The 27,721-nt window shown below is 43.0% G+C and overlaps 1 protein-coding gene across 1 annotated transcript in view; it reads right to left on the bottom strand.

Moving 5' to 3' along the window:
- STAB2 (stabilin 2) overlaps positions 1-27,721 on the bottom strand; it is an 83,863-nt gene that overhangs the window by 27,591 nt on the left and 28,551 nt on the right. The window contains exons 18-40 of the mRNA XM_009887442.1: positions 25,348-25,434; positions 24,699-24,810; positions 23,262-23,442; positions 22,132-22,225; positions 21,768-21,926; positions 21,289-21,384; positions 20,472-20,567; positions 19,430-19,477; positions 16,886-17,022; positions 16,416-16,530; positions 15,450-15,527; positions 15,181-15,273; positions 14,964-15,071; positions 12,080-12,211; positions 10,853-10,990; positions 9,441-9,491; positions 8,109-8,204; positions 7,428-7,623; positions 6,795-6,890; positions 5,755-5,800; positions 3,767-3,843; positions 2,127-2,252; positions 1,510-1,583 (exon numbers count right to left, since the gene is read on the bottom strand). Coding sequence (XP_009885744.1) covers positions 1,510-1,583; positions 2,127-2,252; positions 3,767-3,843; positions 5,755-5,800; positions 6,795-6,890; positions 7,428-7,623; positions 8,109-8,204; positions 9,441-9,491; positions 10,853-10,990; positions 12,080-12,211; positions 14,964-15,071; positions 15,181-15,273; positions 15,450-15,527; positions 16,416-16,530; positions 16,886-17,022; positions 19,430-19,477; positions 20,472-20,567; positions 21,289-21,384; positions 21,768-21,926; positions 22,132-22,225; positions 23,262-23,442; positions 24,699-24,810; positions 25,348-25,434 — 2,436 coding nt within the window. The remainder of the gene's footprint in view (positions 1-1,509; positions 1,584-2,126; positions 2,253-3,766; positions 3,844-5,754; positions 5,801-6,794; positions 6,891-7,427; positions 7,624-8,108; positions 8,205-9,440; positions 9,492-10,852; positions 10,991-12,079; positions 12,212-14,963; positions 15,072-15,180; positions 15,274-15,449; positions 15,528-16,415; positions 16,531-16,885; positions 17,023-19,429; positions 19,478-20,471; positions 20,568-21,288; positions 21,385-21,767; positions 21,927-22,131; positions 22,226-23,261; positions 23,443-24,698; positions 24,811-25,347; positions 25,435-27,721) is intronic.

Here is a 27,721-nt window from a genome sequence, read left to right as displayed (position 1 = left end):
CAGTCACCTTGCTGGCAAAACAGGCTAAACCCCTAATTTGTTTCCCTTGCTTTATGTGCATAGGTTGGTATTCTCCTGTCTTCTCTTCCCTTCCCCTGTTTTAAGTGATGAAATGTATCTTCAAAACACACTTGGAATTGTGTCCTGATGTTACTGACAGCTTCCTGTGCAGTAGTAATGCATTTGACACTTCTGTCATGATTACTGTTTTGCACTTGCGGTTACCACAAAGATGAAGAATTAACATGGCTGCAAAGAAATGACTTCTCTTTCTCTCCATTTCACTGCTTAATGGTTCTCAATTTAGAATTTGCATTTAATATATAGGAGATTTAACATTCAAGGAGACTTCTGCAGCAGAAATAAAAGGGGTAGGCAGTGTAATAGCAGTATTTTATGTATCTGGCTGACTGAAAGCACTACAGAAAGCAGACTCATTCCTGTCCTCTTAAGTTTGACACTGCTGCAATGGGGTTTTGTAGTGGAGGTTATTATTGCTCCCATGTTAACTATATTCCCATAGGTAAGGAAGTATAAGTAATCATGTTGTAGCTACTACATCTATCCCCAGTGAGGGTGTATGGAAGAAAATAGCCATGACCTGTCTTGTCTGGAGAGATGGGGAAGGAGCTAAGCGGCTCTGTGCTCCCACCAGAAACATACTGACTTGCCAATGACAGTCAAGGCAAAGAGTTAATTGATCTGTTCTGGCAAAAAGGGCTGATGGTGTTATTGCCCCTCTGGTCCCTGGACATCTGGAAGGCAGGAGGTGGCCTCTGACTCTTGGTGACTGTTTCCTGCATTGCTCCTGAAGAACTTACTGCTGTGCAGGGCTCGCAGGAGGATTACAGTCCTGCCGATAGCCAATGTGAAACTAAGATTAGAAGTGCTGCAACCAGGGAGCTCAGCTTCTTCTAGAACTGTTAAGAAAAATAGGAATGCTAATCTGTGTCACTTGATAACCTGGGCCAAATTGCTTCTCCTTTACCCCTAGTCGTCTTATATTACTTTGACTTTGGAGAGCATGGAAGATGCAGAACAGCAGAGGAGCAAGTGGATGCCAGTATGCTGTAACTCCTATATGAGAACTGTGATTCAGGCAGTTTTGTTTCCTTGTGAATACATTTGAGCTATGCTGGGTGAAGGGCTAGTCTGAAATAAAACTTTTCCACGGACAGTTTCTATAACAATAAAAGAAACATTATGTGGCAATACTTTCAAACTGAAAGGTTTTCACATCAAAACCTCCCAAAGGAGAAAAACAACCACTTGAAAGAGCAAAACACTGCTTCCCTCTGCACTTCTGGATTTCTTTTACTGAAATAATTTTTTTTCATGTTTGTCCACACTCCCCCTCAATATCTTTTTGAGGGAAGTATATACTCTTCAGAATTTTTGTTATGAAACCCACTTTTCCATTTAAAAACAAAGTTGTCATGGGGAAATCTTTCTTTACCCAAACATAAACAGTTGGCCAGTCTGATTTTTCTACACTGACATAATACTCACTTGATTGGGTCCGGTCTGTGTGCATTCCGCATTTCTATCGCACCCACCGTTATTCTCCAGACAAGGGTTGATTTCTTTATAAAACAGAAACAGTGTAACAAAAAGAGTGACTTCTAAAAACCCAAGAAGGGAGTATTTTAAGTAAAGCACACTAGGAATGCAGATTTATGACAACTGTGAATCAATGAAACTCATTCCCTTAGCTACTTAATACCTGGGTCTAGGTCTTGCAATTGTCTTAGTGAAGGCGAAACCCCTACCGTCAGCATTTCTAAGACTATACCTGGGGAGGTATGGTACAACAATGTCTAAAAGTCTTAAAGTTTGCAATGGTCAGAGGACTGTGAGTGCATCAAGCTGCTGAAGACGGGGCTATCCTTGTTAAGAAGAAAATCTTTTTTTTTAATAAGCTTTAGTGTCAAACCATGCTGCTGTAGTTGCATGGTTTGTCAGGTAGTATCAACCACATGGCACGTAGAGATGACTTGGCCATCAGGGTCTATAGTATCAGGGAACTGCACTTCTGGGTCATAAAGGGAGAATGATCTTCCATCTCTGGGAAAGCTCACTCCTGTAGCTTCCGTCCTTGTGATGTATGAGACATTGAGAACACTTACCGATGCAGACTATTCCGTCTCCAGTGTACCCAGCATTGCAGATGCACACTCTATTGCCAGGTGTTGTTCTTCTGCACTCTGCTTTGGCAGAGCAGCCACCGTTGCTGGTCTCGCAAGCATCAATAGCTGAAGAGTGAGAACAACTCAGGTTAAAAGAGCTTGAATGGCTTTTTGCTTTTCAGGTTAAGGTATCTCTGTCTTTTAAAGAGATTTGCTAACATTTTCTGAATACAGAACCTTTGTGATTTAAGAGGCCATAGCCTTCATTAGTGCCAGATATTTAATACATCTTACTGATTACAAGAGGGAAAGCTGAGAAGAGGCTTCTAGCCTGGAAGATAAGAATTCATCCAGGACTGATTTTCAGTAACTTCCCATCTTCTGATTCTGCCCATTCCAACCAATCACCAAAAAAGGGACTTTCATGTTCTTCTTTAGATTAAATGGCCATTTGAAGCTTTCCATTAGCTTGCCTTTTTCTGCACATGGATCAAATGGCTTTCTCTTGTGGTAGGCCTAGGGCGTAATACCACCCGGCCCCCTCCTGTGACAAAAAGTCCTGAGTGTTATTCAGATGGTTATTTGTGCCATTTCTGCAACTCTGGATGAGTCAGAGGCTGGCAAATTGAGTTTGCTTGGGTTACCCCAAGAGCAGGACGGAGCCTTTTCTGATCTTCAGCGTGAATCAAATCAGCCCAAATATTGCTTTAGTTTTTGCCTCGAATTACCCCAATTTGCTGTTTCAGCAGTTGTAACAGCCGGACTGGGGACATCACTTGTCCTGTAACTGTTTTTGCCTGTGAATCCTGCATAGGGGAATAAAGGTGAGTGCAGAGCCACTATGGGTGACCTGTGTTGCCCAGCTCTTCCTGCACACGGGGAATTTCCCAGCAGCAGATTAAAATGGATTTGGTTCATTTGTGCCAGAAGAGAAAATGAAAGCAGCCAGAGTAAGAGTGCTAAAATCTTGGATTAGGACCCTGCCAGCCATTGTAAGTAGACAAATACGCTTCTGTTCCCAAGAGAATTAGTATTTTAATCAGTTTAAGATTAAGTAAAACAACTGTAAAATTAATTACAATCACTGTAGCCGGAAGCAGTCTATTTTGTAAGTCTGGATATTCTAGGCTATTGGAGGGACTCCTAGGATAAGCTGCTGGTGGCCCTTTCTGAGGGTCTCTCAGATCTCTTTGGTCTAAATAAGTTGATTTTACCACCCCAGAAATCCGTTCAAGTTCAGAAAGCTGAGGAAATAGTAGGGTTATACAGCTTCCAATAGCTGGAAGTGCTATTGTACCCCGAATTGGCCTCTCTTCACTGGGCTTTGTTGGGAAAAGGAGTAAAAGTCGTAAGCCAGGTTTCATTACTCTGCAAACAATAGGGCCTGGGTTGTGCACAGCATGTTCCCTTTTCTCTGGTCTCCCTTAGCACAATGCCCCACAGCTTGGAGATTTTGAGCCTTTTGTTTGCTATGAATCCATGCCTGCTAGGCTTTTACTGGTTTTGAGCAAACTGGCAGCAATTCTTGCTTTTTAACGGGTGCATAGGGAAGTGCTCATCTCTCACCAGCTCCACTGTGACCACCGAGTGCTTCAAGAATGCGTTGTTGTTTCAAAAGGGAAGAAACAAAGTCTACTTGCCTGTGCAGAACGTCCCATTGCCCTCGAACCCAGCTGCACACTTGCAATAGGCAGTGCCATTTGATAGGAGAATGCAGCTGAAGAAGTAAAGGGAGAGAGATGACATTAAAAAAAAAAAAAAAAAATTAGGTTTTCTGTACAGCCCTTGCTTTTGTGCGTTGTTCTGAAGGTAATGTTGCATCAAAATAACAAGGCATTTAACCATACGGTGTGATGTAGTTACAGCCATAAAAATGAACCTAGTCAGACCAAGCTTTCCAAATGTATTTTTGATGTATTATTTTAAGCATTAAAAATGCATGCTTTGGCTATCAGGTGTCATATTTTCTCATGCAGAACTCCAGAAGCTGCATGCCTGCTCACCTGAAAACTGCACAAATTTTTGTTTGTGTCCACGCTATCTGTTGAGGGATGTAGCAGAGGGTGGGAGCCAGGCATCTGGGTCCCCTGGGTTCAAGTTTCCTTTTTTTGAATGGTTTGGCTTTCTGTATCCAAGTGTGGGTTTACTGCCCCGTGAGCTCTGTATAATACAGTGATTTCTCCCTGGTGTAACCCTGGGACAATTGTGCTGGCTGTGTTGCGACATTCTGTCCTTCCCCCACTGCTCATGCCCTGCTTGCACCCATCCTCGTACCTACAGGGGTACGGCAGTGGACGAATAAGGTTAAAGAGAAGAACAGTCCATTTCTCCTGGCAGAAGCACAGTCTTGATGCCAGCATGTGTGGGATGCCCCTGAGCAAATTTGAGTGCCAAAACAGCCTGGTAAAATATCACTGCTGTGAACTGAAAACACACAGGGGAGAGAGTGTGATCTATATCTGCCCCTCTGGTTTCTCTGTTCCTGCAGAAGAGATGTGGCTAAAAATAAGGAATCTTTCCAGCCACCTTTTCTTGTTCTTTAAATGTCTTGGGTAATGTAAATCTTGCTGTCTGGTCAATGATGGGTGGCAGGTGCAGTGTAGTAAATGGCTCAGTGGGGGTGACTTGCTCCTTTGAAAACTGGTTAGTTTCCCAATACTGGTGTTGGACCACCAAGAGCGTGTTGTGGTTTTGTTTTCAGTGGACGAATAAGGTTAAAGAGAAGAACAGTCCATTTCTCCTGGCAGAAACACAGTCTTGATGCCAGCATGTGTGGGATGCCCCTGAGCAAATTTGAGTGCCAAAACAGCCTGGTAAAATATCACTGCTGTGAACTGAAAACACACAGGGGAGAGAGTGTGATCTATATCTGCCCCTCTGGTTTCTCTGTTCCTGCAGAAGAGATGTGGCTAAAAATAAGGAATCTTTCCAGCCACCTTTTCTTGTTCTTTAAATGTCTTGGGTAATGTAAATCTTGCTGTCTGGTCAATGATGGGTGGCAGGTGCAGTGTAGTAAATGGCTCAGTGGGGGTGACTTGCTCCTTTGAAAACTGGTTAGTTTCTCAATACTGGTGTTGGACCACCAAGAGCATGTTGTGGTTTTGTTTTTTGTTTGTGGTTTGTTTTTTTTTTTTTTTTTAATGCTTTGATATGAAGAAGAGAGCTGTTTCTTGTCAAATGCAGCTCTCTTTGGTGAAGTCCCTAGTGCTGATGGTATTTCTCAGTTATGTATGTGTTGGTGAATGGGGGAAATAGGAGGGACAGATAAAGCCCACCTCAGAAAACCACCTTTGTGATCAGCCTTGCTCTGCCTTCTTGTTCTCTTTAGTGCTGCAGGCTCCATCTCTTTGTATACTGCATGGTAGGATGTCTCAAGGGTGTTTTTTTTCCCCCTCCCTACAGAATCTTGTTTCTTCTTTTAACATGCACATTTTGAATGTTTTGGCCTAATCACTGAATATATTACATTAACATCCCTCCTTATCTCTGTGGTGGAAAACGTGAGTGTTATCTATGCTGCTGAGAAGTCTTCATAAAGAGCAAGATGGACTGGACGATGCTTTTTGCTTGCAACAGATCCCCTTTTTCTCCCCCCACCTCCTCCAAATTAAGTGGGTTTCATGCATACTTAGCACTGGTATGGCATGAGGCATTACAGGCGTCGTCTTTGATTTCTGCAAGAGGAGGGGAAAAAAAAAGAAAAAAAGAAACAGGGATCAGAACCTTTTGGGTCAACATCCTTGTAGTTTCCCAGTCTTTTGCTCCCACCAAATAGAGCTGGGATCTATTATGAGTTCTGCATCAGAAAACCACTCTCTGTCTGTATAGAGACTCTGTCTGTACAGATCAGTGGGTACTACTTAAATTAGGTTGTGAGGAAGAGGCATATAAATATGTCACCATGAAAAAATTTTACCTGTTGTCATTTATCTGTATTTACTCTGAGTTTTTCACATTATTACTTTAATTATGTAAGTGTAGATTTTTCAGAGGAAGAGGAATTTGCTCAGATATAGCAACTATAGCAACTCTTCAACTATAAAGTTCATTTAATTATTATTTTTTGCCTAAGTAAATTTAAAACAGATATGCTATTATTAATGTACTTATACATGTATTTATTTTATTCTATTATACATAGAGTTCTGAAAGAGTTATTAAATACATTTTAATTATATCTAACTAAAATATATCTTTATTGGATATAGGAGCTGTATTAAACCAACACAAAATGATTTATTTGCTAATTATCTTTTATTGTATTAGCAAGAACATAATTTAATATCATCCAGTGTTGTATAGCTAAATCAACTTATTGAAGCACTTGAGAGGCTTTTGATCAGAGGATCAAAATGTGCCAGGTAACTGCAAAATATATAGCCTTAACACATGGCAGATTCTTTCGGGAGAGATACAGGGTGATACAGTTAGAGGATTAGCTAACTAAGGCATTTCAGTCTCACCAGCAGTATCTCAGCTGGCTCTCTATTAATATGGTAATTAATTGCCATAGCACACAAGTGTCACCCCTATTTCTCACTGCATGTGGAAAGCTGCTGGGTATCTAGAAGGGCACTGGGATCTGATCACAGCTGAAGTTCTGGCATCTCCTGAAATACTCACTTCTCTCCCTAGAGGAACAAAAAAAAAAAAGGAGGGGACACTCACCGGTCTCACAGGTCACTCCTCTCCAGCCAACGTCGCATTCACAGGAGCCATCCCCGTCAATCCCACTGCTGCATTTGCCATGGACACAAGTGCACACTGCGGGGAGAGATGGGAGGAAACCGCTGTCCCTGGGCAGGGCAGCAGTGTGCCCAGCGGGGCAGTGAGGGGAAGGAAGAGCAGGAGGCATGGCCCAGACATCTTCTGCTGATGGCGCCTTCTACTCTAGGTTATTTCAAGAAATGCTTTGGCTTGTGCCTATTGGCTTCTACCCACAGGATAAATCTAAATTCAAAATACGCTTATCTTTCCTCTCTTCCCAAATACAGGGACTGAAACTGTATTTTAATGGGAAAGCACTGGTGAAAAAGCAGTGCTAAAGAGGATTAGTCTTGCTGGATGCTGTTTGTAGCATGCCAGAGTAGGAGGCACCATCGCCAAACGAGGGATAAGAGAGAAGATACCATAATGGGGAAAGAAAAGGGGTTAATCATGTTTTTAAGACTGACCTATTACTGTGAAAGTGATGTACCTTTCCAGGATCTGGAATGGACATGGTTAGAAGATCTAAGGGGAAGGTTTTGACATCTCACAAGACTAGCGAAGGTGCCCATGTGGTTTGTGGATGCTAAGTACCTTGATCGCAGTTGCGGCCGTATTTGCCTTTGATGCAGCTTTCGCAGGCTGTGCCGACAAACCCCTCTCCACACTCGCAGGCGCCTGTGCCGTTGATGCCGTCCAGGCAGACGCCGTTTCCGAAGCAGGCATTCCCTGCTTGCCCTGGGCAAGGCTGGCACTGCTGCCCGAAGAATCCCGCGCAGCACTCCTTCGTCTGGAAACCCAGAAAGGTGGTGCTGAGGGTCAGGGTAGCAAGCATGGCAGCAGGCACGTGGCTGCTGAGTATCGTCTCTTGGGACTGCTGCTGGGCAGAGGTGACCTATAAATCTGGATTTTTAGCAGCGCTTTACCTCCGCTGGTCTCTGGCCATGCTCCTTACTGTGCCAGGGTTCAGGCTGCCACCCCGATTCCTTGGTGGGACCCAGGTGCCCTCCAAGGAAAGGTGGATGGGAGTCCTAGGGACAAGCATGGGGTTACCCTTCCTAAACCTGCTCTCCCTCTGCATGACATTGGGTCCCAGCCCTTCCTATGCGGCAGCCATCAGCAGCCTTTAACCGTCCAGTCTCCGCTGCATCCAGAATAAAAGGCCTATACATTGTCAGGGACTGTCTTGAGGTGTGTTTAGTGGGGATTATGAGGAGGGTGAGGTTCACGGGTGAAAATTTCTGGCTTTTACTGCGATGAAACCAGTATACTCACAATGACTGTTTTTGCACACTTTGGCTGGCACCCGATCTGGATGGTGTACATTCTCATGTTGTTTTCCGAGAGGACGCAGTATTTCTTCTCCCCTGCCTGAACACAAATTGGAGAAATGGCTCCGTTTGCGAGTAATATTGATGAGCTACTTTCAAATATTGTTAAAAAGTGGGATATTAACTTTATGCATGCTGTGCACTGACTCATACATTCACAATGAAAATGAAGGAAACACTTTTAGAAATAAAAATCCATTAGCTAAATGATTTTTGCCAGCAAACATGATCTCAGTGCCCTGTGGTATTTTAAAGATGTCTGACACTGCCTTTGCTCAGAAATGATCAGTTGTTTTTTTTTCCCTGAGGTTTGACAAACTTTTTTTTCTTTTTTTTTTTTTTCCCCCTGACACATTTCCTATTCTTCTTAAGTCTTCTTGGAAAACTGAGAGCCAAAGTTCTGCAAAAACAGCTGCTGAAACATTATCTTCCAGGTCTGGACACAGTTGGGAAAGATTGCTTGCCAAAGAAGACCTGCCGGTCTCATTGTACACTTGTTAGGAGGTTGAGATAAGCATCCAGCTGCTCATTGTCAAGGAAATGTTAATGTTTGAGTTTTACCCATGAGCAGTTCAGATTGGCTTTGCCAGCCAATTACTTTAATGAGATGGATGGGACTTGATCTGTTTTGAAATCCTATTACTGGCATAATTAATTAAAAATATAAAAAAAATATAAAGGAAAATATGCTCATATAATCCCAACAGAGGGTCTTTCCCAGAGAAATTTAGATGCCAAGAAACTCTAGGTCCTATTGTGGTTGACAGGGACCTACTAAATATCTGCAGTTCTTAAGTGTTGGACCTGAGCATCCAAAGCCTCTATAGTCTCCAGGTCTCCTTGTGACCATAACTCTCAGCATATCACTGGGGACAGGTTGAGTTTGCCCTTCTGTACGTCTCTGATTTAAAGGGCTAAATGCTGCTTCTGTAACTTCTCCTGTAGCAAGCATACTACAGACCATGCTCAGCTCCCTCAGTCTTCCATGGTAGCGGTAACCTCTGCAGTTAGAGGAGGCTTCAGTTGTCCCAATGCATACTAGAAACTGGTCTTTCACGATAAAACTATCTTTTAGCTGCTCTTGATTCTGCTGCTCAGCTTCCAGGGTGGGTTGAGTCTGCTGACTGTAAGTACTGTATGTAGTAGGCTGAAGTAACTACGATGACTTTTATTGAAACTGAGGCAATTATATTAAAACCAGGATTGAATACATCTATGTCCAATTCTGATTTAAAAAAAAAAAAAAATAGATTAGCATTAGTGATAAATTACTTACTATTTCTTTTGTTCCTGGGGGACAACTTGATGGCTGCGAACAAATTCTGCACTTTTCCTTAAGCAACAAAAATGGAAAGCAGTTAACAAAGAGTGTGTAATTCTGCAAACAGGTTATTTAATAGAAAAATGTATAATTTCCAGCTATATTTCTAAACCTAACTGGCAGGGTGAGTCAGGGTGAATAGTCAGGATAACGCCTTTGGTAAAGGCAGTGAGGGTAGCTGGACCGCTCAGCAAGGAAGAATATCCTTACCAGGGGGTCTGCAAGGACACCCCATGGGAAGCCGCCTCTGAAGGAGAAGGAAAGGTCTTCTGGGTATTTCACTTTGCTTTTCTAAAGCAATGATTCCCAAAGGCCTCCCCATCAAAAGCACAGTAAGAGGCAAATCCTGCGCTTGGACGTAGTTTGTCTGTGGCACAACGGCAATAGCAGCCTGAAAATGGAAAACTCATACAGTGTATATGTCCTATGCTGTATGTCTGTGTGAATCATTTGCACGTGTAAGGTCAGTTTCTCCAAAATGCTTAGGAACATGTTGTACCTATTATACAATGCTTAATATTATTCCTGTTTGGCTAATTATGTGCTTAGTTTTAGTAAGGCTTAAATGAATGTCAAAGTATGTTGCTGCATTTGAGCATAGCCAGGAAAATAATTTTCCATTGGAAAACAAAGGACTACGTGCGAAGCCTGGGAGAGCAAAGTTGGGGAAGGCCTTGAGTGAAATACATTCAAATATGGGACTCTATCCCAAGGGAAAGAATTAAGCTGCAAAAGTTCATGCCTGTTAAATTTGCTTTAACTGAAGCACAAGTCTCGGTCTGTTTTCCTTGTCTAGTTCATTGCATGCCCCATAAAAAAGGGAGGTGCGCTGCCTGTTTGCTGTCCTATTTGACTCACTCAGGAGAAAAGACAAAGGAAACCTTTCTCTGCCAGACTGAGGAAACCACATCCTATTCTTTAAAGGAATGTAAACCCATTTGTGTTTCCTACATAAAAGGAACAAAAGAGGGAGAATGTTTTACTAGGAGAAGTTCATGTGTACGTGCAGTGGTAATCTACACTGGGAATGAAAATAGACATTTTCCTTAATAAAAATATTTAAGTTTTTCTTTTCACTTGTATAAACAAGTGGCCCAGCTAAGAAGAAGTATTAGAATAGGGCATTACTATTATTTTCTGAAAATTAAAACTCAGAAATTGCTTATTCCTGTACTACTCTAATTACATTTTATCTAGGTTGTCAGTACACTGATTGCAGGATCAAAGCAGTCTTAATAGATGCTAAAACTCTGGTAGGAATATTCCTTGTGGAAAACTCATGCATTCCTTACTGGGAAATACAGTGTCATGTATCCCGTACATTTGAGATGTGTTTGGCTGCAGATCCCTTAAATGCCTACATGCACAGAACCACTCACAGTGATCACGGTATCATTGATATCACATCTGTTCTTCTGGATTTCCAGGACTTTTCCCAAGCCATGAATAATTCCTTTGTCTGTCGCAACATTTGTATAGCTTATAGGCGCATCGTTTATGAATAACTGCAAAAGAAATGCCATCAGCTAGAAAGCAGCAGAACTGTGTGGTACCTATACAGTAACTAGAGCAGTAGCAGGTGAAAGAAAGAGCAATGCACAAGTCTCACTCCAGGAAAACCGACAAACGTAGTGAACTTTGAGCGAATGCTCACATCCCAGTTGCTGCATTGAAGGGCTTCACTGGACTTGAGGGCATGAGATGACTTGCAGCCTGTTGAAGTTTCTTAGCAACAGGGTTTGGCAGAGCAGCTTTTCCACCGTGGGGCATAAAGGTAAAGGGTTTGAAGAAGGAGACGAAAGCAAGCGAAGAGCTGGGTTTGCTGTCTGTGGGGGATGAGGGGCTTCAGGGAAGGCCTCCCAGCAGCTGCTCCTTCAAGGAGGACTTTCATCATTTCCCTGCTACCCCACGCTCCCATCATGCCCTCACCAGCAACAGCCCCACGAGCAGATGTTTCTTCCAAGGCTCTGCTGTGGGCGGAGGAAACAGCAGGGCTGAAATTGCTTTGGTGAGAGGCTTTCTGTCCTCCTTTGCCTATGCCCGGAGGGAGCTCTGGGACAGAGAAGAAGGAGGACCAAGTTCCCTTCCTGACTGTGCCACAGAATTGGGTGTATTGCTTAGTCTTGTTGTGCCTGATTTTCCCATGAGTGGTGTTGAAAGGCAATTCGTATTTGTTACCAAGTGCTTTGAGCTCTTAGGGTTGAAAGTGGAGTAAATCCACAGAAAATAGAATTAATATTTTATAATTGAAGGCAGGTTTCTAATAGCTCTTGGAAGTCAGATCAATGACTGCTTTGCGATGCAGGCTTGTCGCTGGGAGAGATGCACGTCCACCGCAATAGCTGCTAAAATGCAATGCTAAATGAGGACAGCATAACTGAAATGTAATTCTGTCAAAGATCCCTTCAAGGGTGACTTTGAATTAAGCAGGTTGGAGAGAGACATTGCATTTGAGTGACATCTTTTGTGCTATTGGGTCCCAGAAACTAATGTGGGGTGGACAGCTCTTTTTGACTGTGTGTTAGTTTAAAGTTGAAGCTGGATTTGTAAAAAGCAGGAAACCTGTTTCTCTGAGCAAGTGCAGACAGCAGTACCTGGCCATTGTGGAGGAAGAACCCAACCTGGTAGGAGAACCCTAGCATGGTCTCCCTGTGCATGCCGTTGTGCAGGTTGTTCTTCAGGAGCTTCTCATCCAGCACAATGTGATAGCGAATTTGGCCTTCATCCTGCAAACACACAATTAAATCCAGAGTTACGTAACAAAGCATGGAAAGTTTTTTGGGGTAGCTTTTCCCACAAGTGATAAGCCAAACATAGACTGCCTGAATTTAAGCAGAAGCTTCTGCAGCTAGCAGGTTGTTTCATATTACTTACTATGGAAAGTCTACATTCCTGTCATAATGAAACTTTTATTGAGCATGGGGAATGGAAGGCTATTGAACTGGTGGAACCAAGGTTTGCTTGTACCTGGTAGTGTCTCTTTCTGTGCATAAGACTGGCTGACAGATTCAGGGAAAAGTTAGTCAATTTATTTTTTTTAGGGTTCATTTTAGGGTTCATATCATGGGTTCATTTGACATCAAAATTTGCATATTCATGAATGCTTTTATAATCTTCTCTGTACCCGTTCTTTCTTCCTTTGGGAATCCCTGAATAACCTATAGATGAACGTTTATAGCCATTTATAGGTTGGAGGGGTTTTTTTCTAAATCTTTAAGGTCATCTTCAGTCAATAAAGTGCTAGACCCACACCTGTTAATTGGAAAGTTTTCTGTGTGCTACTGCTAGAGTGTATTAATTTTTCATTGATGTGGTAAAGTTATTCTCTGTACATCAAAATTTTCTTAGGGCTTCCAAGGCTGCTGTGTCTTGACTCCCAGAGCTCTCCCTGACTTGAAGGAGGAATCAGAAGGGGGATGTGTTTGTGAGAGATTTGTAGAGGTGAGAGAAGCTGGGGCATTTGGAGGGTTTAGGTGCTGCCTAGCCAACAGATATAGTGCTGTATGTCTTTGCAATAAGAAGTGCTTGTGGGAAATCCCATTGCCTGCTGTCCCCTTGTTCTGAACATTCATACTGTTTCTCACTCTTCAGCTCCTTCAAAAGTATGTGAAAGCATGAAACAACCCCAGGTTGCAAGATTTGTGATGTTTCCTGGCTTTGCCCACAGGGTGAAGTAGTGGTCTTTACATCTCACAGGGTGGGACTAATTCTGCTTTGTTTTCCACAGATGTGACAAATATTTGCAGGCAAGAAGGTGGGAATTAAGATAGAGCTAATCTACTAAGTCATAGGCCTCCATCAATGTCCAACCCTATTTAATCCTTCTTGAGTACTTTGGAGGAAGAGTTAACTCTCGTGCATCTAGATTTCTGTCTTTAATCACCAGCAGAGTGAGAACAAAACCTTGATTCCAGCAAGGCCAAGAAATGGGGTCTCTCCCCTGTGCCAGGCTCTTCCCGCTGTAACAGAGTTCTCCCAAGGTGTTTAATGAAGAGAATAAGGCTTAGACAGGCTTAAGCTTATGATTATTTTCTGATTTTCTTTGTCAGATTGCCACGCCAGGCAAGACTGGGAGGATGGAAGAAAGGCAGAAGAGACATTGGTATGTAATGGAAGTGAAAAGAATTTCTGTGTGTGTAATCTGAATCTGAGGGGATTGATGTCCTACATGTCTCTCAGTTTGTTATGAATGCTTCTCACAGTGATGTGGAAATGATGATGTTGTGTCTCAAAACAACTAAAATAGTGTTCAAAAGTCATTTGAGCAGATGTAGCTTGATCACGCGTGAATTCTTCTGGTGAGGCAGCAAGTGGGACTTTTGCCGTGGGTCTGCTGGTTGGTGGTAAATGTTTTGGGATGAGTCATGTGAACCCTATGGTCCTCAGGTTCCTGGCTGTAAGTGGAGATCATGGAAGTAGGGACAGAGTGTGGCAGAGTAAGTATCTATGGAAGAGGCAGGGAAGTATTAATGTCATTGAGCAAGTCACAGGCGAAGCTTCTTCTGCAAGGTGTGGCTCTTGATACATGCGTTTGACAAAGTTGTTTCAAACTGGAGCAAATGTGAAGAAAGGCTATGGGATGATGGAGGAAATTGGTAGCTTATCCTGGGAGCAGACCAACAGGACTGAGAAGGCTCTTTGGCCTTGTAAATGCGTCAGGGCACAAATGCCAGAGAGAGAAAGTTGTTTCAGCTGAAGCATATTCCTGGTGTAAGAATAAAGGGATATAAACTGGCCGGAGGTGTGCTGTCAAAATAATATAAACTAGCTCTGGGCACGAGGACTGAGGTCAGCAGGGTGGGTGGGAGGGACACGTCTGTGCTGGTGGGGGGATCTGGTGCCTAAGTCAGGCATAAGCCTGGTGTGGGGCTCCTGGGGGTGGGCAGCAGCAACAGGGTTTGTCCGATGAAATTTTTTCTAACCAGGAAAATTTCAGAAATTTTTCTGAGCCCTGGGGTTGGCCAATGGTGCTTGTAAATCAGAATTAGAAATGGTCTGCAGAAATTGGCTGGGCAATAGTGTTCCTGCAGGACTGAAAGGGCAAGCATCTAGATAGTTTTAAGAAAGAGTCAGACTTTTTTGTGGCATTATTAATGATGGGGTTGCCAGTGATGACAGGATACTGGACTTGTTCACCTAGGAAACTCATTTCAGTATTATTCCTGGTCATTCCTACACTGATCCTCTTTGGAAAAAAAAAAAAAAAATCTACTGAAGAAATGCCTTGGATATTATCAGCATGGTTTTAATCTAGAGAAGGACAAAACCCAGAACAAATAGCTAGGTTCTTCCAGCAAGCCAGGAAAATATAGGTGGATCTATCCCTCCTCACCTCCTCTGGTGTTAAAAACAAAACCAAACTTACTGGATTTCTGGAGAACAAATCCCTCTTCCTACTTCTGAGTCCTTTCAATCCTTCCACTTGAAACTGAGATGAGATACTAAGTTGTCAAGTCAAGTCTTGTGAGTAATACGTACCAGAGTAGCAGACTTTTTATCCCTTAGGTAATTTTCTATGGCATCATTATTTGGGGCAAAGACTGTGTATGTGTTTGCAGCTTCTATTTCATTTGCCAGGCCGTATTGCTGTTGTGAAAAGTAAACACATCAGAGTGACCACTGATAGTCTGATACCAGTCCAAATGCAAACAAAGCAGAGAACCACTTCTATTCTGAAAAGGATGTGAAAACTTACAATAATGTAGCCCCTGAAAATGGAGTAATCGGGCATTTGCTCCAGGCGGGCCAGCAGCCTCGGCATGACAGTGCTGCGGAGTGGGGTCAGAACCTGAAAAGGGAGCAGATATCCCACATCAGTACATGTGCGCATGCTGTGGTTGCACCTGCAAGGATCAGGTGCAGGTCAAAATGCTGTGCTGTGCAAATACTTTTTTCCAAGAGTTGTTAAGTATTTTGCACTGCTTGTGGTGCAGAGGAAGAAATCCTCCCTATGCGGCCATATACCTTATCGATGACATGTATGATCCCGTTTGTGGATGCGATGTCGCCAGCCAAGATGTGAGCACCCTCAAGGGTGAGGTTCTGAAAGAGGGAGAGGAGAGAGGGTTTGGTTTTTGCATCGTGGTGGTGACGTTTTCCCAGTGGTTCATGGTGTGGATTTCCACACCTTCCCCAACGCTTGCCTGGGGCTCCACCACAGCTCCGCTCGTGTACAGACCAGCAAAGCCATGGCGTTTCTTGCACTGGGGTAGTTACTTGGGGCAGGTGTGCTCACCACCACCCCATGGCAGGATGAGCTCCTGTGCCAATTCATGCGCTTCCATGTCTGTGAAGATTTGCAGAACCCCATTCATGATTTTTTTTCTGTTGGGGCATGGAGGCGGGGGGAACTTTTCCTTCTCTTTATGGGGATGAACTGCTTAAATGTACCATATGTATTTTCAGAAAATCCTCCTCAGAACATGGAGTACTAAACAAAAAGGTCGAGGGGGAAGCACTGTCAGTTGTAGTTATTTAACATTAAGAATACCTTTGGGTAGTTTGGGACTATCAAGTTGCACATGTGGACATGTGCATGGTATCACTGCTTCCTCCTACCTTCCCAGTTCCCTAAAATAAGTTATTTGGTATCCTTGATGCTCTTTGTCTTAAATTAGTTCACGCAGGCTGCTCCAGGCAGGGACTGCAATTCTGCTTGGCTACGAGACAGTCCAGTGTTTGCAGCAGCTACTGGGACATTAGCAATAAATAATAGTGAGGACAAATTTTGGGTAGGTAAAGTGGTGAAGAAAAACAAGTTAATGTTTCTCCCAGAGGGCCCAATATAATTGATCTATTCCTTTAATTTCATGACACTTTTTTTAAATACGGGTACATAATGTCTGTGTGGTTTTGTAATACAAGAAAGTTGGTGGCAGTGATGGTCAGGGTTTGGTGTATAATACCACAGTGGTTTGCAGGTCATCTCACCCCATTTTCTTTAGACAAGTGTAGGAAGTTGCTCTGTAGAGATGTTGGCAGCATGTCAGAGGACGATAAATTCTGGAAATCAGCAAAGCTGTAAGCTCCTGTCAATACATGATACCTAAAGGAAATTAACTGGATTTGAAGGGTTTGTTTTTTCTCATTTTTTTTCAGATATATATGCTTAGCGTGTTTAAAATTATGTTTTAAAGCAGGATTTGTTTGTACAATGCCTAGTTCAGCTGCGTTCTCATCTTAGCTTGGCCTTTAAACATTTCTGACATAATGCAAATAATGTCTTCATTTTCAGTGGAGTTGCTACAGAGATTTATACCACTGTAACTAGAAGGGGAATCCGGTCTCCCTCCCTTAAAAAATTTAAGAGCTGTCTTGCATTAGAGGCTTCAAACAAAAGTCTTGTTTGGAATGGAAAGCAATTCATTACCCATGCCCTACAACCAAAACCTTTAACGTACTTCAGTAGAGTTGGGATGTTACTCTTTGACATCCAAAAGGCTTTCTCATCTTCATCCATGTTTTCAATTGCTTGAAGAGAAGGCACGAGGACAGTTAGGTTCGAGGTGGTGGACAACACCGAGTTTATCTCAGCCTCCTGCATGGAAGTAAAGAGTGTAAAATAATTCATCCTGAGGACGGTCTATAAATAGCAGCTGGTGACTTTTTAGCGAGGTAGAGTATGTGACGTTCTTTGTGACCAGCCTGGAGAGGAAAAACTATTACACTGAGCAATGACTTGAACAAAATTACTTAGAGCTGTACAAAAATGGTAAATGAGTGTCTATTTTTTACGGAATAGATTGCCAGCATTTAAAGGGCAGAAGCAATGTTTAGGTCACGATTGTTTTTTATTGTGAAACACATAAGCTGCCTCCCACAAAAGCTAGTCTGTCTCATGGATTCTATTTTATGCACTTGAATGTTAAAAAAAAAAATAAAATAATAAAAATCATGGTGATAAATACTGCTGGTTACTGATAACTTCAAGTAACCTGCTCTCGTAGAGCACCCCATGCTATTTAATAGACAGAAGGGTTATGAACCATGAAATAAGAAACCCACGTGACGCAATGTTCCCATTTGGAATAAGACTATTTAACATGGCTGGGATTTTTCAAGATGTCCAAAGGATAGCTGTGCCCGCTAGGACTGCAGTCGGGATTGCTGCTGACAGCTCTAATTTTAGATAGGGGATGTGGGCTCTGTAGTATGCATGGATTGATTCATCTTCTATATATTTGTATTGCCTTAAGGATGGAGATAGCCTCCACTGGAGAGGACTTTTCCAGTTGTGTGGATTTTTTTTTTTTGTGGGGTAGAAAAAGGAGAGCTAAAGATTTGAGTGCGATCTTGCTGAAGATGTGGTTCTCCAAACTTTTCATAGGCTCCACTGCTTGCCATTTTTCATACTGCAAAACCTGAAGGAAAAATATGAGCTTGGGTTGTACCTTTTTGGAGATGGTATTCTGCCTGGAAGATGGCTTGTTTGACATAGTTCTTCAATACCCATACTGGGTTTTAAGTCAAGAAAGGAATTGGCTCCCTTAAATAGCTGGGAATTTTGTCTCTGTTAAGATCATCTTTCTTTCTAGCCATCATCACTGTCACCTTCCAAATATTTAAATATAGAAATAGCAACAGACATCCCTTTCTCATCCTTCCTGACCAGCAAGAAAAATATTTGGTTATGAAAAGTGGTAAACATCACATTCCTGATCAAGTATGAAGTTGAAAACCCCACAGATGGATATACCTCCCTATTTTGCTCATGTTTGTAGCTACCATTATTTAATTTAAGGGATACCATTTATCTGAAGTGTAGCAGAAATTTCCACATCCCTGTTTCAATAGATCATACAGAATTTGTTCCCTGATTTCCCCCTCACCCCCCTTCATTATTTAAAGAGCACATTAGCAGGTGAACAGCCTTCCCTATTGTGCTCATTCCTTTAACATCATTAGTTTCTCTTTACAGTGTCCAGGCTGCAGCCTGAGCCCAGGGCCAGGCAGATAACTCATTTAAATTAGCCACACCGGCCTCTCTTTTAAGCAGCTCCCTGAGGACCCTGTTGCAATTGTGTGATTTAATGATCCCAGAGCCATCTTAACTTTGAAAAGCAAAAAAGCAGCTAATATTCTGTGACTTGTGCCTCTGATGCTATTCATTAACATATCCCTGTTCCTTTCTGTTTGCCACTTCTTGTATTTAGGTCTTAAGCTCTTTGTGGGAGAAACTGGTTTTGATCTTTATTCAGACAGTGCCAACCCCAGTGGGGTAGGACCTCTAGTATTACTGCTGTCCTAGTAATAGATGATAGCACGTAAAAATAAAAAGTAGATAGTGACAATCAATCAATCTAGAACTTTGTTGTTTTCATCTAAATTGGTATTTCTTCCCTAATCTGAAGACAAACAAGCTAATCTCTTCCTTCATTTCCCCCACCTCAGTCAAGCCCGCACAGACTGACTTTTTTCCTCCTCGCCTGCTGCGGCAGCAGCACACTGTCCAGCCATACAGTTGTGTGTTCCTGACACAGGGCCCAGCAAAAACGGGGAGGGTAAAGCATTGCGTTCCCTCTCCACTTACTTGTAGTTTTATTGCACATGGGAAGTTGGAAGGAGCCATTTGGGTGCGTATTCAGGCTCTGCTTGTACCCTGCTGCTGGTCATCTGGGCTGCGGTGTATTTATGCACAAAGTGAGTCACGGCTTATGTAGCCCCCTGCCTCAGAGAATGGGCTTCTAACTTGCTCTTCTGCTTGTGGAGCTTCCTCACTTGCCCAAATTTGGGACCAGAATTTGGTTTTCAGGCAGAAGTAGGGAACTAGATGATTAGCCTCTCGGTGACTGGTGGGAGAGGCACTCCGATGCCTCTCCAGAGCTTGGGTCTCTGCTGTATGATGGAAATACTGCTGTGAGGTTTCAATTTCTAAAGGTTCAAAGGCTCGGGTATTTTTGCAAACTTGAACACACTAAAAAAAATCAACCAGGAAGTGTACTTACATTAACCCATTGGTTAAATGCAGCTGCTTCTGACAGAGTAGATAACTCCTGATTAGACAGAGAAAGAGAGCAATGAATATGCAAGGTATAATTAGCTGTACTAAAGTACTCTTGCTGCAGCCTGTGGTGTAACCCGCTGTGTCTGGCCTGGCTGATGTGACATGGAGGAGGAGGTTTTCAGTATGTGTGAAAATGGTGGATATTCATGTTTTTCTAGTACTGATACTTTCTGGTAATGGGAGTGGTGAGTTAGCAACTCTTGAAAATCAGGCCATCTATTGGACGGGTGTATTAGGTGTACCTGACCTTGGTATGTAATGTGTACTGGCCCTCAGGCTAGGCGTTAATTTTCTGGGAATGTAAACCTAAATCTTTCCGTAACTCCATGAAAAATGAATTGAAAGAAGATGCGTTGTTTTGGCTGGTATTTGTACAGCATCTTCCATATCATCCTGCACATGGAGAGCCTTTATTTTGCCACAGTACTTCAAACAGAGATAGATGATGGTATGAGCAAAGACGACAGATAGTGCTAAGAGCCATATAAGATGATTGCCAACGGCTGGGACAGCTGACACTTTCACTCTTCCTACACTGTTAAATACATATTTATTTCACCAATTTACTTGTTTTTGTTTTGTTTGCCTGCCAGTCAGCACGGTTTGTTTTAACACGATAAATTGACTGTTTCCACTGAGATAGGCCTCAAGGAAGAACGTCAGAAGAGCTGGGTGCTTGCTGCTCCCAGCTGGGAGGTGAGCGCTTAGCACTTCTGCACTTTAAGCTTCTGGGGCTGGCATTTTTCAATTTGTCTCGAAGAAATATGCTCAGATCCCCTAGGCCCCTTTCCAAGCTATGTTTTTAAACACAACAGATCATTTCTGTATCAGGCAAGAGTCTCCAGCGGGAACGCTGCAGATAGCACTGGTGGCATTATATTTTCCCAACTGTTTATAATGACTTTGCTATCTCTCTGGTTAAGATCTGGTGTGAGAACTGTGTAGTAGGTCCTGCGCTCAGAGAAGACGACCATCTTACTTACATCTGCAGCATTTCCATAGCATATTCTACCGTCTCCTTCGTAGCCCTTTGGGCACACACACTCCCAGCCACGAAAAGACTCAAACTGACAAGTTGCCTTTGAACCAGAAAAAGAGGAAATTTGTCAAATACTCAGGATTCCACTCAAGAGCAAGGATGGCCTGTAAACCCTCTTATTGATGGTACACATTTGTATACATCTTAACAAAGGCTCTTCGTATCATCTTCCATGGACACCCTCACCCTCCTGTAGGACAAACTCCACCAGCTGAAGGCACTAACTCCCTCAGCTTCCCACCATGCATTAAATTTATAAGGAGCCTAAACCTTTGCTCTACCCTTTCTTACTTTCTCCCTTCACCTGACTGTGGCAGATCCATCCTCCGCTCCCCTGTGCTCTTTGCTTTATCTTTGTCCCTGTGTCCTGCCTGAGGCTGGTCAGGGCACTGCAGAACACAGCAGAGCCTGCAGGTCTGCTGAAAGATGCCTGCGTAGAGATGTGTGACTCAGGTAAACATCTCAACAGACTATTGCATCCAAATTCTAGCTGCTGGTAGAGTTATTTACTCCAGGTTTGAGATAGCCCTTCTGTACCAGCACAACTGGGAGCAGCCCTTGCAGTCTGCCCTCAGGGCATTATACCATACTGGTGTGGTTCACATAGCATTTTTGGAGCTTGTAGCACTGCTTGGAAAGCTTTGTTCCAACTCAAACAGAAATTGCAGGCTTGAAATGGCAAGGAAATTCTATGGTGCGCGCAGGAGGCGAGGTGTGATATGTATCTGAACACTTTGTTCAGGGAATGATTAATTACTCACCAGATGATGGCATTTTCCATTTTGTTCCAGGCATGAGTTTATGGGTGTGCATTCAATTCCGTTCCCCTGAAATCCATCCTTACACTTGCAGTCATTCTGTCATTTCAATAAAACACAGCAATTCATTAAAATAGTATGCATATTCTAGATGTGGTGGATTAGTCTCTCTGTTTCTGCGTAGCTCCATTGACTTCAGTGGAATGACATTGATTAATATCTCCAGATGACCTTTATACCTGACATCTATGAATGTACTTACTGAGAAGTCTTTGCTGCTAGAACACCCCCACGTAGGAGGGAGGGGAGCACAGGGGTAGGAACTGAAGGAGACTGCTTTGGGTAGAGAGTGCCATGTGGAAATAGCCTTGTGGCTGGGAGGGAGAGGAGAATTTGGGGAAGAAAACAGGGTAGGAAGCACCAGCAGAGCAAAATGGGTGAGGACTAGTGCCGAAGGTGGCAGTGAATGGGAGAGGATATACCTGACCGGGCCCGATGTATATGCAGGTGGCATTTTCATGGCACCCTGCTGTGGTGGGCAGCAGGCAGTTGTTGATGGCTGAGCAGTCCCTTCCATCACCTGTCCATCCTGCCTGGCAAGCGCACGTGTGCTCTCCTGGGCCCGTCTGAATGCACTCGGCCTGGGGGGGATGCAGAGGCATCTGTTCAGTGCAGTTAGGTGGCTTTAGGTTTAAGGCTTGTCTAGGCAATGGGGATGCCATTATTGGAGAAAGAGCTTGGAATTGCAGTGGAAATTGTGATTCTTCTGCAAAAGTTTCTGCCCAAACCTTCCTTACTGCCTAATTTTCAATGGTGTCAGGCTCTGTTGGTGAAGCATGTACTTACATTGACATTGCAGCCACCTGGGTTTAAAGCAACACAAGGATCAACTTTGCTGCAGCTCATGCCATCTCCCTCGTAGCCAGGTTTGCAAACACAGCTGTAGAGACAAGAGGAGGGGGGAGGCATTAAATGTGATAGGACAGCTGTAAAGTGAAGTGATTGTTTTCCACTGTAACCTGCTATTTATAGGCAGGTTAAAATTGGTAATCTTTGATTCATGATGCAGAATAGCTTAAGTGCATACATTTACATTGGCCCCCCCCCCCCCCCCAAATATTCACTGGGTTAATTAAGACAAATCAGGGATCCATTTTCTGTGTATGAGATGGGGAGTGAAATTAATTCTGTGCTGATGTGATCTTTGCAAAGGTAAACTAAGAGCTCTAAATTGATTATGAGCTGGGGATGCTCTTTCTTTCAGTGACAAAGAAGATCACTCCCTCCCTGAACTGCATGGGAGACAATGAGCCCCCCTGTTCCCCTGGGTTTTCCCCCCGAAGATTAAGCCATATTGGAGGGAATTTGTTAAGCATTCCAGCTACGCAGCATCCCACATTCTGCTTTCTGTGGTGACTCATTATGAATACACTGCGGCAAGAGGTAAACTTGCTGTGTGTGAAGGTGAGCGTGAGGCAAGCGCAAGGCAGTTGTAGCAGTAACAGAGTTTTGTGACCAGTCCTGTCAGGAGTGGAAAGCCTGTGCTGAAGTCCACGGTGTTGTGGTGCGCAAATCTTACCTGAGCTGACCGGAGTGAACTATCTATCCCCGGACTGCTTGAGAGCTTCATTGTTTTTCAGCAAGGCTCAAGCTCCTAATTCACTAAGGGATGGTTAGAAATAACAGGTTCCAAAGAGCCTTTGTAGACGTAGGTAGGAAAGCAGGCTTCTGAGTCAGATCTGTATGCGTCTATCTTATCAGTGTTAAATGTAAAGTACAGGATACGGCATTGAGAACACTTCATTACTATCTTGCAACTCAAGGTCGATGCGGCGCATGTTTATGCTCATTTGCTGCATAGCAGTATTTCAGTGGTTGATTTTTTTGCGTGCTGCTACAAGGCACTGTTTTGATCAAGCAAATGGGAAAGAGCTGTATCATAGTAAATATTAATTAGATGCAAGTTATTAACTTACCTCACTGCACCATCACTAAGCTGACAGTCCGCATGTGCGTGGCAGAGCTGTAGGGAGGGCTCGCAGGGAACAGTCTGCTTATCGCAGAGTTTCCCCATGTATCCACTTCTGCATGATCCAGGAAGACACATCCCGTCGCTGTCTATTTGGTTATCACACTTCCCATAAATGCAAAGGCACTCTGCCAGAGATAAATTAAAATGTGCAATTCCGTAGTAGTAAAAGGCATCTATCCTTACATAACGTTTCTTATGAATTGGGTCCTCCTTTTTTTCTAGAATCTAAACTTTTGTATTTTTAAAGTCTCACTTTGTTGGGGGACTTATTGTTTATTTAGCATATCCATGTCTTTTCAGGTGTGTTTTATAGAGAATTATTTAAAATCTGTTGTGTCTTTACAGTGCACTTATCTACCAATTAATTTCAAAGTGCTTCAGAGAAATAGGGGCAAAATACTATGACCTAGGTTATTAAGGCTAAAGTTATTTCATTGCACAACTTTTGGCATACTTTCAGCGATATGGGAAGCCTTTTAATAGAGTCCACAGTCTTACGAATTGCACAGCGCTGGGCTAGTACACAGAGCAGCAGCACAGACCTACCAGCACTTTGCTGGGGCTGTGCTGATTAGCACTGCTGGGAGGCACAGCAGTGTGCCCAAAGGACACGGTTGGTAAGCCTTCTGCAATCCCAAGGTGGGCCGGTGGTGACTGGTTACTGCTTTGGTGGGACTGGAGGTTAGGCAATACCACCCTTTCTTATGGAATTTGTCTATCGTTTTTTGTCCACGTATCTCTGAACCTTTGAGTGATCTGTGCTTCGTGAATGACAGGCTGCTTCATAGCAAAAAAGACTAAAAATGATTTTGTAGATGGGGAATATACCTATATTTCATACTGTATGTTCTATAGACTCTCAAATGTAGTATGGTTTGATGTAGCAGGATCAAATCTGTCAGTATATAGAAGATGACTGCTAGAACTATAAGCTATTCAATAGCTCAGAAATTATTCAGTAAGAATGGTTATTGAGTGGCCCTAAACACAATCTGTTTATAGATCTAGTTGTTCTTGGATTACATGTGTTTGTCATTCCAGGCAGAATCTGTTCTGTTGTGCAATACCAGACGGGAATGGAATAACAAAGATTTTCTTTTGCAATTATTTATGTGAGGGAGACAGAAATTAAAAGAATGATAAGTTAATATAAAGCAAGCTGTGGCCCCTGCAGAAAGCCAGATTAAGTCAGTGAGAAGACTTTCACTGACTCTGGCCTTATGATGTATTCTTTTGAAATAAGAAATGAAAGTACCCCAGAGAGATCTTGCTCGTCCTCTGTAGAGACTGTTTAGCAAGCAGTTAACTCCTATGTTAGTGTTACTAAGGTCCAAAAGAAATAGCCCCTGCTCTTGGGCTGAGGAAGTATGGCTGTACTTACCTTTGTCACACTGAGGTCCATATTTGCCAGGGTCTGAGCAGAACTGACAGCGCGAGCCTTGAAATGCCTCAGCACAAATGCAGGTCCCATTTCCATCTAGGCCATCCATGCACTGTGGTATGGAAGAGAAGTGATTTCTACCTATAAATTGAAATTTTTTTCCTTCCCCCAGAGAAGAGGCTATATGCCTGTCCATATTATCACTGTGATAAACTACCAGGAAGAACCTCAGCTTTGATGAAAAACGTGTTTCAAAGCAAAAGCTTTCCTTGTGCTTGTACTTTGCTGCTGTGTGTTCTACCTTCCTTTGCAATCTTAAAGTGAGAATAGTGAGCTGGGTTGTTACCCTGTGCTGTGCAAAGTCAAAGTGTCAGAGTGGGTCACCCAGCCCCAGCCTTGCCTGCATGCTGTGTGTTGGAACCACAGAAACCTGAAGTTGGGACATCTGAGAGGAGACTGATTAATTTCCCTTCCTCCGTATAACTGAACCTGAAATTCATGGCCATCGCTGGACATAAATGGAGGGTGCAGCTCTCGTGGAGCCTAACATTCCTGTCATGTAGAAGTGCTTTGGGGACTTCTGGGACACAGCTTGTCCTCTCCTGACTCCCCTGTGGGAGAGCCGGGTGCTGCTGGATGCTCTGCTTACCTGCCCATTTCCTGAGCATGGTTTGGAGAAACCTCCCGGACATGGACTGCAGTCAGGGCCAAAGAAGCCTTTGCAACACTTTGGTTCCTGTGAAAGAAAGCAAATATTCTCTTTTCCAGTGCCTTAGTGGGGAAGCAGTGTACCTAAAAAGCTTGTGTTGAACCAGAACCCCTTCAGTAATTGCCTTGTTAAAACGAGGAGGGGTGTTGGCAGCTGAAGAAGGGGATGCATAGACCCACCACATCCTTCCCTTGTTCTTATCAGAGTCATCAGCGTTAGAAATCCGTGCCCTGTCACCAGTTACGAACGCGCCGGTGTGTGTCTGCACGTATTGTGTGCACTCTCATCTTTGCCAGTGGGAGTGCGGTGCAGCCCAGAGGCAGGCGGTCTCCTTTGCATCCGAGATCAGGAACTCGAAGATGTGTTTTACCCCAGGGAGATGCTGTGAAAGCTAGTCACGCTGCTTTGATCTTCCTCCTTCCCCTCTGCACCAGCGTGGGATTTAGCCACTACGCAGCCCGAAATGTTTTTCTCTGCTGCATCTTTTGTTTTATTCATGAATTGTCTGCTTGATTCATTTATTTATCAAGAGCAGAGAAAGTGTATTAGAAAAAACCCTCATTTACATGTGTGATTCAAGGGAAAGGGGAATTGGCAAAAGGCTCCCGAAGCTTACGGATTTGTGGACTTCTCTGCTTGTTGCTTAATGGTGGTCATGAAATGCAGAAGCCTATTTAGGAGCCCTAGGGAGCCAGAAAGGTGTAAGCACTTCTCAGGGGCTAATGAATTCTGCAAGGATCAGGCTTGCCAAGCAGAGCAAGTGGAATGATGTTCTCAGGAGTGTTTCCCGTTCGTTATTACCCAATATTGGGTGAGGTGCTGGGACAAGGGAGAAGCTGTCCTGTTTTTCATAGGTGAAGCTGTATGGGGCAACAACAATATTTGGGCTTGGAGTCTTATGTGAAAGCTACTGAGTTAGAGTATGAGGGCATTGTTGTCAATAATGTTCGGCAGCTAAAAATCCTCACTGGAATTTGCCTGGTATTTTGCTCTGAGATTTACAGTAGCTCCTCTCATCCCCCTGTAGAAGGGTATGGAAGATACATGGACATCTCCTTCGAACGTATCTCAACTCCAAAAGGAAAGTTCACAATGCAAAAGACAATATTTTGGAACACTTCTATATACATTTCACATTAAGAACCAGTAACTGCGTACCTTTATTGTTATATTGCAGGATCTAGCACAGCCGTTTTTTTGAAAGGTTGGGCCTTCAATAATGCATCTCCGTTTTGAGAAAGGCTGGAACATGCACAAAATGGGAGTATTAGTATTTCTAAGCAATGTACAGTTCTGCAATACAGTCTTAATATTACAACAATTTAACCAGAGAACAGAAAGCACCTTGCTATAGTGTTACATTTAAAAAAAAAATTAAATTAAGTATTTGTTCATAATATGAGCTTTCTTTTCCTTAGCCTATATGCCATTATTCCGTTATATTATTGAGTATGGCATACAGGACTAACTATCGGTGAATTTTTATAATGTGAGGAATAAAATTCCCGTGGTAGCTAGACTTGAGTTTTGTATCTGGAGAAACATGCAGGCAGATTTGCATCTCTTAGATGCAAAGCAGATGGAAGATTTTTCAATCCTTTCTGAAGCTACTTCTGCAGACAGTTACTTCTGGGAGGATGCTTAATCAAAAGGAAATTTTTAACAGATGGGATGTCTGTTTTAAATATATCCCTCCTGGTTTTCATTTACTAACTCTCAGAGCATAATCATAGAAATTCTTGTCCTTGTCTCTCTCTTCTAAATCCTAATTCTAAGCCTATCCTAAATCTTGCTTTACCTGAGAAAAGAGTCAGAGCTTCTATGAGAACCTTGCAACAGCAAACAAAATAATGCTGAAATTACTTGATGCTTCAATCGCTGCTAAGAAGAGAGTAAACAGTCTGCATTTGTATTTTTAAGCAGTCTCCTGTATTCATAACTGGTTCTTTTGCTCACTATATTGGAGAGCAGTAACCAACATGTGGGGACCCCTTCCCTCCATGCATCTGTCAGGAAATGTCACTTACGATGGGCTTTGAATCCTGTGGACAGGGAGCCAATGCATGCGATAAACAACTTGCACAGGCACTCTAGATGGAAACAATAAGGGTAGTCAGTTGAAAAGGCATTATACCACCTACTGAGGTGCATATTTATGGATGATACACCCTGTAAATTTTTCGTATATCTGTTCTATGACTTCTAACTGCCACAGCATGGATCTGGAACACAACAGCAGCACCAGAGCTTTATCCACTCTGATTTTTGCCGAGTGGATGTTCATTTCTACCTTCTTTTTATCTTCATTGAACCT

The sequence above is a fragment of the Charadrius vociferus genome, unplaced genomic scaffold, assembly GCF_000708025.1.
Source record: "Charadrius vociferus isolate BGI_N301 unplaced genomic scaffold, ASM70802v2 scaffold196, whole genome shotgun sequence".
NCBI classification, from domain to species: Eukaryota; Metazoa; Chordata; class Aves; order Charadriiformes; family Charadriidae; genus Charadrius; species Charadrius vociferus.
The sequence above is the reverse complement of the archived record's forward strand: the minus strand, read 5'-3'. Positions and strand labels throughout refer to the sequence as shown.